General features: G+C 42.2%; 1 protein-coding gene across 1 annotated transcript in view; it reads left to right on the top strand.

Annotated features, from left to right (window-relative positions):
- Positions 1–13,670, top strand: part of LOC123972395 (disks large-associated protein 1-like) — a 174,341-nt gene that overhangs the window by 137,233 nt on the left and 23,438 nt on the right. The window contains exons 8-10 of the mRNA XM_046051880.1: positions 4,800–4,925; positions 5,091–5,249; positions 5,603–5,685. Of these exons, the coding sequence (XP_045907836.1) occupies positions 4,800–4,925; positions 5,091–5,249; positions 5,603–5,685 (368 nt within the window). The remainder of the gene's footprint in view (positions 1–4,799; positions 4,926–5,090; positions 5,250–5,602; positions 5,686–13,670) is intronic.

Below are 13,670 nucleotides of genomic sequence, written 5' to 3'. Positions count from 1 at the left end.
GAATATCGTAGATATCGCGAATCGTGATATTATCATATCGTGGACCACATATCGCCACAGAATTGAATCGTGAGGTACCTGTATCGTCCCACCCCTAGTAGCATATGACCTGTGAATCATCTTGAAGCATATGAATTGATCTTTAGAGGTACTGCTTAAGTTAAACCAAATCGTTTTCCCATCTGGTTCCAGACTGTTGCTACTGAGTTCCCTGCACCATACCCTCAGCCTCACCATACAGTCAGTATCTTGAGCAAACAATCAAGTAGAGAGTTATATATACTGTATGTGTTACTGTCCCCCGAGAGCCCCACGCCTAGCAATCCACTCCTCCATAGGATTCCCTGGCAAGGGCCTGTTCCAGGGCACCCCATAAGTCTCACTGGAAAAAATAGTATGATGTGTCCAGTAAATCATATTCCTCCTTAAATGTCACAAATTGTCAAGCATGGCAACAGAGAGAAAGGGATTTGGATAGGCAACATGCAGGAGAGCCGGTGGATAAGAGTCTGCTGAAGCACAGGAACTGGGACTGGGGACTGCTGTTATTCTGGCTCAGGGGATTGCTGCAGTCATTTGCACATCATGACGAATGAGAGGTTAGTGCATCCCTGGGCTTGATGACTGCTCAGTGTTTTGGGGATTTATATCTACTGACTGAATAGGAGTTGAAGGCAAGTGGAGTTAAATAGTTTCCGCCATTTTAACTCGAAAACCCGCTGATGTTGTTGCTCTGAGTGTAAGCGGGCGCCATCTTGATTATTGCACAATACCTGCGAGCTGCCTGCCTGCTCTCGACATTTCTGCAGAGAGGAAACGTGCCGCTTGAGAACACACGGTGTTTTCGCCATTTTGTTGCCGACCCGTTGAGATACATGACGTGCACTTGATGCCCCCCCCCCATCACTGTGGGATGTTCCGTTCTCAATCTACAGGCCTGTAAAGCATGGGAGTGCTTTTGGTGACAGGAATGTTGATGAATACTCACTGTTTTTATCAATATTTCAATGTTTTGTCATTTGGAACTTGGTTGTATGGACAGAAGTGTTTTAAAGATATCTACCAATAAAAGTCAACATTTTAACAGTAAATATTGCCAAAATATGGACATTCGCCCAGTATATTTTATTTTATATTAACATGTTGTATGATAACTGTTGTATTTTAGTTTATTTTCAGCAGATTTACAGTTACAATTGCATTCTAGTTGTATTAGAAGATATTCAGTTGCATTATAATATATCTATATATTATAATATCTTATGATGGTTTTTGATGGTTTATTGCATTAAAATATAGCTTTTTTTACCAGGCAAGGATGAAAATATCAGATTTTTTTCTGGTTTTTTTTGTGTAACATTCTTCACACCCCATAGCTCGACCCCAGACTCAACACCTGAGTACCTTCATAGTAATTTCTGGTGAATTGAACCACATCACTGTGGTAGCTACACTTCCCAACCCAGTATGTGAGTTGTCATACTAGAGAGGAGAGGACCCTGGACTTGCTGTATGCTAACGTTAAGGATGCATACAGCTCTTCCCCCTACCCCTGGGTAGGTCAGACCACAACCTAGGACACATACACCCATTATGTACCTCTGGTGAAAAAGGAGCTGGTGACCACAAAGACAGTGAGGAGATTGTTAGAGAAGGTCTATGATACTTAAAGCCTAGTTCACACAAAACGATTTTAAGCCCAATTTGCTGGTCAGCAGATCAGACGGCGACCGTCAGGCTGTGATCGGGGGTAAATCAGCAATCAATCGGCGGTCAACGAAGCATCAAAATGGCTCACTTACGCATCACTGACGCATCGCAGACGCCAGTCAGATATCTAGGATGCCAAATATCTGGAGGAGTCAGCCGACACGACATCCATATCCAGCATGTGCTGATCCATTCCTTCACCCATATTCTTTGTCTTTATAATTGATATCTTTAAAATAACAAACAGCTGTTTGGTGTTTTCATTCCATTTCCCGTTTCACATTTACATTACCTCACATTTCTTTGTGCAGGGTCTATGTAAGTTTAGCAACCCTTGGGGGAGCTGTGGCACTGCCCTACCACAGCATTTGAAAGTGCCATTAACTGCAAGGAACTAGGAGGCAAGGCAGTAGGGGATACAAGTTCCACATATACTCTGGTCAGTGAACATGTATGGATTTGTGTCAAAGTTTCAGAGGACAAACTTACTGCATGGAATGGGGATCCACTCTATTTGGCCAATGGGGAACCCAGGAAACCCCTTGATTGGGTAGAGATGGAACTGAGCCTACAGGATAAAACCTGGCTGGTGGCTGTTGAGGTGGTGAATGGCAAAACCCTTGCATTTCCTGCTCTGCTGTTATTGGACTTTGTTTTCTTCACAGGCATGTATATTGATGTTGCAGAAGTCTACTGGTTTTGGGGAAATGAAGACAAAAGATTTTTCTTCAGTGCAGAGTCCTCTCTGCTTGGGGAGGGGGAGTTTAGCAACTATGTGGCTTTCTTTTCAGTAGATGCTCCTTTGGCCACTGCACTGTTCCCTACATTGACCACTTTGGAGGATTCAGACTTAGTCCAAAAGGCAATTCAGGAGTCTATTCTGGAGCAACACAGGAAACATCAGTGAAAGACCCTTCTACTCAGCAACACTAAATTCATCTTGGATGAGGGACTCTGATGAGGAGGACTTCCTTGGCTTCCGGGACACTGCATGTTCTGCTTCCTGTGGTGGTTGTACAACACAAGTAAGATGCACTGAGCTACTGAAGCATCAGATCTGCTTCACCAATCCACTTCCCATCTGCCAGAAACCCTATCGTGTCTCCCTTGAAGGTAAGGAAGGAACTCGTTGACAACATGTTGATATTATTGAACCGTCTTGCTCTGCTTGGGTTGCTCCACTTAAGGTAAGGTTAGCAATCTTAAATACCAGGTACTGGCAGGTGGAGATGGACCCTGAAGTGCAATAAATCACAGCTTTCATCTGCCTTCTCAGAAATTTTGTGAAATATTGTATCTCCCACTGGAGTTAATGTGGATCAGACAAGACTGAGGCAATTTCACAATCCCCCACAAACCTGAAACCCATACAGTGATTTCTGGGCATGGCAGGGTGGTATCATTGGTTTGCTCCCCACTTTTCGCAGATTGCTGAGCCACTCAATGCCTTAAAGAAAAAAATAACAAGGTTCCTCTGGTCACCAGCATGCCAAGCTTCAATGCTCCATTTTTATAAACCAGAAAACACAAAACTGGTGGGTAAACACCAGAAAACTCTTGCCTTTTGGTTTTCTTGGGCTATTACTCCAGGTGGGTGGAACTGTTCCCCTTAAAAAAGGAAACTGCAGAAACCATATTTCAAGTTCTGGTGAATGATGGTTCTTCCTGATTTCATTCTCTCCGATCATGGGTCACAGTTTGTCTCAGTCTTCCAAATGGTCTGCCTTACCTGGAATGTGGGACACAAATTAACATCTGCCTGTCATCACCAGACCAACCTAACAGAGAGCGTAAACCACACCTAAAAAACATGATTGCATAACCCTAACCCTAACCCGATGTTGGAAATCAGCAGAACCATTGGGATAAATACCTCCCAGAGTTAAGGTTTGCTATTAACATGGCAGTCCAAGAGTCCAATGGAGTGTCCCCTGCAGAGCTGAATCTCCGTTGTTTGCCAAGACGGCCCCTAGATATGGTGCAACATCCTAGAGAGCATGCTCCTGATACCCCTGCCTACACCAAGATTGCACAACTGGAGGATCTATGTTCCTTTATTCCTATAAATCCTGGACTCTGCATGATGTCGGTAGAAAAGGAACTATGATAAACACAGATAAGACATGGAGTTTGGAGAACAAGACAGAGTGTGGATATGAACCCATCCTCTCTCCAAAGCAGAGAAGCTGCAAAATTAGCCCCTAAGTGGCAAGGACCATATCGAGTGGAGCAGCAAGTTGGGCCAGAAAACTATAAAATGGTGTTTGGTTTGCAACCCTAATGCTCAAAACTCCTTGGCTTCCGGGACACTGCATGCTCTGCTTCCTGTGGTGGATTGGCAGAAGAATCTGGAGGGAAATCAGGATTTTCAGCCTGACAGGTCCTCTGACTCCCTTAGCATCCGATCACATTGAAAAGTCTGCGTTATTGATGACAACTTGTAGTAAACTTGTGTCTCTGGAGTCTGGAGGCATAATCTGGTGAATTTGTGAATTTCCCAGTCAGATTCGCCAGGATTTGCTGGTCTTGGCGGAGTTAAGGCAGACACTGCCACCTGACTAACAACTGACTGACTGACCTACGGCACCCGCTGTATATCGTAAATAGCCTGGTCTCTGTAATTTGAATTGTAAATAATGTGTGAACGACAGTGTTCCATAGGGATCAGCATATGCAACTTCATGTGTTTTATTTACTTTATTCACACAGTGACCATACAGTACTCATTGTTTCATAGCTGGGGTGGCAAATGCAATGAGGATGACAGCAAATTAGATGCTAACAGAGTCGAACACAAGAGGTCTTGGCCAACAAATATACATTTATGAACAGACAAATAAAAAACAATTGCTGTTGTTAAAGTTCCCTCTGCTTCTTATGTTTTCTCTGTGTGTTTTATACCCCAACTATGATGCATCTCAACACAAGAACACTATTATCAGCTCCTGCTGGGCAAGAGGGGCTGCATCAAGCATAACGCAGGGTTATCCTTTGTTTTAAAATGTCCTTAATAATATTATCTAATATTAAATGGTCAAATTTGTCACTTTATCTTGAAAGCAATGTTCCATATTTTCTAAAACATACAGGATGCATATATGGAAGAAGAGGGACCCAGAGGTGACATGACCATCCAATCAGGGCTCAGTAACTCAACAGAAAGCATTGACAGTATGAAGGCCTTGACAGCTGCCATAGAAGCTGCTAATGCACAGGTTAGTGCTTGCATTGTTTTTGTAATTGTAAAGTATTTTGCAAATGCAAATCCACATTTGCTTTATGTAATAAACAGGTTGTAACTTTGTAATATCCACCCAAAGCAAGTATTTATTCATATATTCACAGTGTATTTAGTGTTTGTTCTCATTATTCCCATGTAGGTCCATGGACCAGCCAGTCAGCATGTCAGTAACAGCACCATGACAGTCAGCATACCCACCCCCTCAGTCCTCAGCAGGGGGCCAGTTATTGAAGACCACCGAGATGGATACAGGAAAGAAGCTTTCAGGAAGGGCAAATGTCTCTCCATAGGCATCCAGGTATTTATGAGACTGCAGTGGAGGTGGAGAGACACAGAGCAGGAGGCCAATGGAAATAATGGTTTTCAGTTACTTACACATTATCTAAACCCTGTACATTTGTGTTTCTGTATAGTCATTTCTACCCACCAGTCACTATTACCTCCCCAAATCAAGAATACTTTGATTTTTCAAAGCTTTGATTTCACATAGAGTAAGATCTGGTGTTCACATAAATTAATCACTGCTGTCATTATTTAGTTGTAATTGTTGCTTGCTTTCAACAAAAAGAAGATGAGAATTTTATGAAAGACCATGATTTAATTTTATTATTGGTGATTAATGATTATAAGGGTTTATCCTGTCTCCTGTAGGTGGATGGACCTGAGGAGGTTCCGGATCCAGAAGACCCATCCAAGTTCACCTCTGTAGGGGTGCAAGTGGAGGATGACAGAGGGTGAGGCGCATATTTTTCTTTACTCTTTCTTTTTTCTTTTCTTGACCATTTACTCAGTATATACTTGTTTACATGTTTACCTTGTTTTTGTGTGCATTTCCTCAGCTTTATTGCCACTTATGTGTACACATTGGTTTGTGGACAGCCTATTTGAGGCCTCGAGTTTAGCAGTTTGCCCGCCACCATGTTGATTTTTTTGCAACCTGGCACCAGACGTGACAATATTTAGACAGGACGGTGGCGCTACCAAGCTTGGTTACCTAGGTGCATCTGTAATTCGCGTTAACTGTGATTTTAACAGGGTGCTAATTTTGGCTAGTGAAAAAACGGCTTAAAAAAAAAAAGAACAACAGACTCTTAATAACCATTTTCAACGGAGCTGGTTAAATGTAAACAGAGCAGCAAATATGAGTTGTCTCTAACCTGATTGACAAGTCGCCATGGTAGCAACTTGTCAATCAGGTGTTAGTCCCACCTTAAAGCTTATGCTGCTTTGTGGTCTATTTTCCTCCAAATGGGACCATAATTTACTAAATGAACATCATGCTGTGTTGAAGAAGACTTGAAATTAGCGACTGAGACCATAAACTCATTAGGAAAGTGTTTACTGTGGTAATAAATCAGGTGTAAAGTAACGTTATTTTACCTTTTTTTTTTAAAAGGAATCCACAGGAGATACCCCTGCTGGACGTTAGAAAGAATGCAGGTTTAAGTTACTACGGCACTGGCTTCACTTGTTAGAGCCGGAGGTTGCCGCTTGGTTGAGAATGAGGACAACATAAAGGAAGTTAAAGAAAGACTCTTATTTGTCTTCTCCTTTACATATCTCCGGTAACATATATCTATCACAGTGATTAAAATGGTAAATGGTGTGTAGGGGAGAGCAGGGTGATTTGACTGTAGAGATGTTGAACCACCCTTTGTTTCTCAGCTTCATAGACATAATGCGTTCATATGTTCATGTTCATCTTTTTGAAGAGTCATCCATTTTATTCCCTCTGTGATGAAGAGAGGCCCATTTATATGTTCAAGAAGTCATGACTCTTGTGTCTAAACAATTACAGATAAGTCTGAAAAAGTCTGAAAAAGTGTTAGTGCTTTAGGAAGTTACAGTATAAGGCTATACTTTCAGCACAACCTCTAAACTGCTGGATGACACAAGTTTGTTAAAATGGCAGAGATTGGGTAATTTGAGCAAAAAATGACCTGGGGGAAGTTCGGCCAGCTATTTTACTGTGATTCTATATTGCATTCTTACATTTTATCACCGAAATAATGTGACATGAATTTGTAGACCAGAAACCAGTATGCCATGCTTCTATAAATGAAAGACAGACAGAGATTCAACTCCTTGTGTAGTAAGTCCATACGTCGGGTGGCAAGTAAAAACTGACTCAACTCACCCCTCTCTCCCTTATTTCTATACATTCACCAGAGGCTAATGTGCCCTCTGCCATCAGAAACAGAAATTAACACATTCAAACACATTCAATTTGGGGTTCACTCTCTTGCCCAAGGATACTTTCAAATGCAGACTGTGGGAGGCGAGAATTTGTTGGGTCAGATGTACGGCCAGGCTGGGCCAGTTAAAACCTGGTCCCCACCCTCACCAACTTATTAAACATAGTTAAAAAACACTCGTAGCTTTCTATTATAGTCAATAAGTTTGCACTCAAAAACGTCTCTGGAGACGGTCAAGAGTCAGTGCAAAAGAGTTTATTCCAATAAAGGACAGACAAACCTGTACAACATCCCTGCAGGTCGGAGGATGGTGTCGAACCTGTGGTCAACAAACATTGCCTTGTATTCACCTTTGTGTTGGCTGACCACGCCCCTCCTTATGGTGAACTTCTTATCCTCTGCTGCCATCTTGTGGCCGCTTACACATATTGTTTTACCAGTTTAACACTGTTTTTCAGCAGTTTATTCATTGTGTGTTGACTTTCTATATTTTTACATTACTGGATAAGAAGTTCATTATAGTCCATTATATTTCAACTTCAATCTCACCGTATTTTTTTTAAAAGTTATACATGCATACTTTGACACACAATTGTATTTATTAAAAAAATAATACAAGAATAACATATGTAATTGCTCTATCTTTCATTATTGCTTGATTTCATACAGTAGTCTTGATGCAGTGCTGGCTGTGTCTGTCGTGTTTCTGTTCACCATCTATCTGTCGTGTTTTCTCTCATCTATCTGTCGCATTCCTGCACTCCCAGTTTCTGTCGCTTTTCTGTTCAGCATCCATCTGTCGCGGGTTTTTTTTCTCTTTATTTATTTATTTGTTTTAACCTTTATTATTTATTTAATTATGTATTGATTTGTCACCGGGCCGGACAGGGGGGCAGACATGGGGATGGGGGGGCACAAACAGACAGCAGAGAGAAAGGACAACACCTGTAAGAGAAGGGGCATGGAAGGTGGGGACAACAGGGAATAGCAGAGGGAAACACCAATTGCAGAAAGCAACGAAACCTGCAATAGAACAGAGAGGGGGGCTTGGGGAAGAGAAAAACAACAACAAACAAACAAAAACAAACAAACAATAACAATAATAATAGTAAAAGACAACCAACCGAACAGCAGCAATAAACAGCTGACATAGTATGACAACTAAGAGAAAAATTAAAACAAGAAACAGTCACGCACAATTAATAAGCAACACAGCACAGCCACGAGAGCTGGAATAATAACAATTAATTTAAATAACTGAAAGAAAAGCATCAGGAATAATTCTACCAGGGACAACCTTAAATTTGTTAGGTTGATGTGTGAGACTGTTTGTCTCTGTGTGCGTGTAGGTGAATGTGTCTGTATGTGTGTGTGTGTGTGTGTGTGTGTGTGTGTACATGTGTGTGCGCATAAGCAGAATGTAGTTGTTAGTGAGAGTGGGACGCCACGACTGTGCCAAACCGACCCCAGCAACAGGCAGGCAAGAACCCCAGTAGCCAATAGGGGTGGGAGAAAGGAAATTTTTTTAAATATATGACTCCCAGATGCACCACGATGCAAACGCGGAAGACCCCGACCCAACCAACAGACACCCAAAAATAAAAAGTAAAAAAAATAAATAAATAAAAATGACCATCCAAATGCCAATTTGCCACAACGCAATGCCCCCCACCCAGCACCCCACCGCCGCGCAGCGAACAACCAAAATGGCCAAATGCCACACAATCATCAACATCAATACACAAGTGACGAGCCCAGTGCGCACACTGCGCGAGCACGGCAACACCCAATTCCCGGCAGCCCCCCGCGAATCCTGCGTGCGAGGTCGGGCAAACGAGAGAGAACGAGCGGCAGAACACGACAGCGAAAGCCATCGGAGAGAAACACCAGCAGCAAGTCCCATCCCGGCAGCAAATGCGCCGCGCAGGTCACCGTGCACCCGCCAATAAAAGTCCGCCGTCCCCCCAACTGCTAGAAAAACTAAGGCCGGCCGCGCCATCGACACACCCCAAAGCACAATCCCTCCCCACACTGGATTCCCGTACAACCACCAAACATCCAGTACGGGTACCAAAATCCAGAGGAAACACCCCCCAACCAGCTCAAAAAGGACCAGCCCGCACCCCCAACCCACCTCGTCAACCCCTTCTTCCTGGTCCCCCACCCCTCCAACAACCAGTCGCCAGACCCCTCAGAGAACCGAAATACAATTATCAGGATGCACAGCATGCACACAGGACAGCACACCAGCCCAGTCCAGGCCCGCACCTGAGGCCCCCAACCCTCGACAAGCACGCAAGCCAATCATGACCTACAGGTGAGCCAACCAACACTACCCTGCTACCAATCTAACTAATGCCACACAACAGCCAAGTAGATGAGAGATGCCAGCTGGCGCATATTAATGTCACTTAGGTCCCCCAGCACGCAGAGTGGGACAGGGTAACTTAGCCATATTGATAGGTCTTCACATATCTTCTGCCAGAACTTTTGAACAGGTGCACATTGCCACATAGCATGCATGTAACTATCAGATATGTTACCTGAGCAGTTCCGGCAGATGTTTGACGGCATAAGACCCATTCTGAACATCCTTTGTCCAGCATAGTGTGTTCTATGGAGAGTTTTATATTGTATGAGTTGTAGATTGGGATTTGTAGTCATTCTAAAGGTATTTAAACATATCTGCACCCAGAAGTTTTGGTCTGGACTAATGGATAGATCTGTCTCCCACTTTAATGGGAATGGGAGAGAATCTGTCGCTTTTTTGTTCAGCAAGTTTACTCAAAGTTCACACAGGCTAAAATAATCAGAGGTTGAAAGCTGATAATCAAACCCTTAATCAGTAATTAAACATGTAGTCTTAACATCAGCTGCCTGATACATCAGCAGTCTGTCATGTAGTCATAACAACAGTAGATAACAGTAGAACAAGGCGTGCATAGTCACAGCGTCTGTAGTCAATACTCCAACTAACCACAGTGAGCTTGTTACTGTATGACTACATGACTACAGTTCAGCACTTCTAAGACGAGGCACATTTAGGTAAAAAGATTAAAAATAATGAAGGATAATTAATAAAATGATTAAGAATGATTAATGATAATTAATAAAATGGTTAAGAATGATAAATTTATACAACAAATTGAACCACCGATATTCTGATTGTGTACAACACCTTCACTCCTCTAAGCCACAGCTGCCCATGACGCTGTAGACCTTCAACGCGCATGCGTCGGTGTCTGTAGCTACCTGTCGGAGGCTCTATCTTAAACCTGACTTGTATCTAGTTTTAATCCACACTTTTACGTTACATGTTTTAGATCCTTTTCGTTTAACTTAACTATTTATGTGGGTTAAGAATTTTAGTCATTCAACATGGATCTTAAGCTAGAAGACTGTACAAGTTGCATCGACGCTACGGATCACAACAACGCTCCGGCTATGTTAGCCAAACCAACTCTGCCCCATGAGGACTTTATACTACTAAAAGCAAAAAAACGATTGTTGACCTCAAAGAAGACGTCCGACAGCTTTCAGAGGAACTCAAAGAGAAAGACTCCCTCCTGACCGGCTTTATGGATGTGGCTTCAGCACAGGCCAAACAGATTGCCTCTTTTAATAATCCAGGACACAGTGCTGTGGGACCCCTCTTACACAGCTTCCCTCGCGTCGACCTGGGTCCTTTATTGGAATAAACTCTTTTGCACTGACTCTTGACCGTCTCCAGTGATCCGTGGTTGCAAGTGTTGGGGTTTTCAACATGTGGTCAGGTTTGGTTATTAGCTGAATCAAAGATATTCTAGAAATATTAATTAAAAAATACTAATATTAAAATTATTAATTATAATTAATAAATACGGGGAACCACCCTGGAATCAGGGACCAATAAGCAAATATGAGCCAAGTATGATCAGTCTAAAAGAAGGTTTGTCCACCTACAGATGGCAAACAGAGAAGGGTGAGTCCGTACACTGGCCGTGGCAACCAACTGTTACTACAACATTAAACACAAATAATCACAGGCAGCGAGGGAAACTTACAATAGGATTTATTTATTAGACCACCCATGTGGTCAGATCCGGTTCAGAATCTGGCTCGAGGCCAGCTGATTTTGGGAATCAAGATGGCGGTTCAAACCATGTGATTTTAAGATCGAGATGGCGGAAAATCACTAATAAGAGCTTTAAGAGAGACAGACTTCACCCAAACAAACTGGGCTCAGAAATGTTAGCTGCTCACATACAGCATGTGGTGTGGTCCTCCCCACATGACTTACGTGAATGACTAATCATTCATGCAGCACACCTGGACACCCCACCTGTCACCGAACAGAACTCTGCCTCACTACCACTGACAAATGCCTCCACCCTCCAGCATGCAAAGCTGTCTCCTCCCAGCAATGTTCCATAGACCTCTATTCCTGTAATCATCACGCATAGACCAGTAACCCTAAATGTGCACATTGTAATGGAAATATGTCCTTTAGCGAGTCTTCTGAAATAAAGACTCCAATCCAGACGTCTTTTGAGGGTTTTATTCTTTGCAAAGGGTCATACAGACATAGAGTGCAAACAGTCTGCAGAGTGTAAGACAAAGAGCCAGTGAAGAAACAGGTGACTTTATATTACTCAGCTATGTTAGCGAGGAAGGGAGTAGGGACCAACTGTCCTGAGATGAAGGCCTATCAAGGACAGTCAGATAAGAAAACTCTCTAAAGAGCATCTTTCCCATGGGAAACTTCACCTAGCTGTAACATAATAAAATGATCAAAAACCACACAGTGAAACATTGGTCTAATAATGAGGCATGCAGGGTGAAACAGTAAACACAATAAAATATCAAATTTCCATAACATACTCCTCCCTTGTGATCATTCTTTGATCACTGAAGTATATACAGCATTACAAAAAGATCATCAGGTCATAGAAAGTCATTATGATGTGATCAACACCAGTTTAACAGAGAAAACGAATCTGGGGCCTTCCTGTCATCACAGTTCTGCTGCTGCAACATTGGCATGTTCTCTTGTTCGTGGAGTGTGATCATTTGAATAGATACACATTTATCAGTAGTTCTTACAATAAAACCTCTGGCACATGGAATCCACAGAGAGCTAACACTGCTCCAGCAATCATTAGATCTGCTAGTATGGACATCAGTAAGGCCTTTTATTTAGCAAATACAGAATCAGACCAGTCTAACATGTTAGTGTCCACTTCAGAGTTCTCTGCAAGTTCTTCTCGTAGGAAACTCATTCCTTCCAGCACTGGGGTCACCGAACCATCTGGAGCTGTATTGTTGGGCACAAACGTACAACAGGAGTTATTAAACATTAGCCAAACATCCCAGCCTCTTTGGGTGCTTCTCTTGCTTCTAACACTGCTATTTCTCTCTCAATGCCTGTATGTAGTTCACTGTGGTGTTCTGTTGTGGTGGCTTTTGTACATCATGCTTGTGATCGAAGAACTGCAGCAGAGGCATTGTTAATGCTATTACAATGGCAGCAAACATTTGTGTTGTTCCACGTAGGCCACACATGCCTGGATGTCTGACTGGGTGTCATGGATGTCTCCTTACATTAGTCTGCACATGACAACATTGATTACAACATCATGTTAGACAGACTGAGGCACTGGGTGGGGATCTCTGGTACAGCTTTAGAATGGTTTTCATCCTACCTGTCCAATAGGAGGTTCTGTGTATCTGTGAATAACTATGCCTATTTATTCTGTTCAGTTAAATATGGTGTGCCTCACGGGTCGGTCTTAGGACCCATTTTATTTTCCTTGTAAATGCTTCCCATTGGACACATTATCCAGAAACATGGTGTTTCTTTTCATATTGATGACACACATGTACCTGCCCGTCAGATCCACAGACCATAGAATGAGTTCACTTACCAACTGCCTCTGTGAAGTTAAAAAATGGATGTCAAATAATTTCCTCCAGCTGAACTGACAAAACAGATCCTGGTCATTGGGTTCTAGCAAATGGCAAAGCAAATACTGCCATCTGCTGGTTCCCTAGTGAATCACATTAAGCCTGTTACAAAGAATCTTGGTGTCTGGTTTGACCGAAATTTAAGTTTTGAGCAGCACACCACAAAGCTAGTGCAATCATGTTTTTACCAGCTTAGAAATATATCAAAAATATGATCTGCTTTAATTTTTTTGGGACACATTAATACTGAACTATTGAGGAGAATCCATGAACTCCAACTGTTGGACCTGAATATGTTTAGTTATACAGAATTCAATAATCATGATACCGAAACAGACATTGACCCGGACAATAATTTTTTTTCCTCTGCTAATATTAATTGTAAGTATTATACTAATGCACAGTATAATACTAACTTGATTACAAAAGGTAAATTGTCTATTATCCATTTCAACAGTCGAAGTATGTACTCCAATTACAGCAAAATACGTGATTACTTAGTCATTTATTCATCCTTTTAGTGTTATAGCAATATCCGAAACTTGGTTTAAAGATGACAAAGGAATCAACTTTGAAATAAA

Source organism: Micropterus dolomieu, linkage group LG06, assembly GCF_021292245.1.
Source record: "Micropterus dolomieu isolate WLL.071019.BEF.003 ecotype Adirondacks linkage group LG06, ASM2129224v1, whole genome shotgun sequence".
In the NCBI taxonomy this organism is placed as follows: domain Eukaryota; kingdom Metazoa; phylum Chordata; class Actinopteri; order Centrarchiformes; family Centrarchidae; genus Micropterus; species Micropterus dolomieu.
Note: the sequence above shows the minus strand (reverse complement) of the source record. Positions and strands in the feature narration are given on the sequence as shown.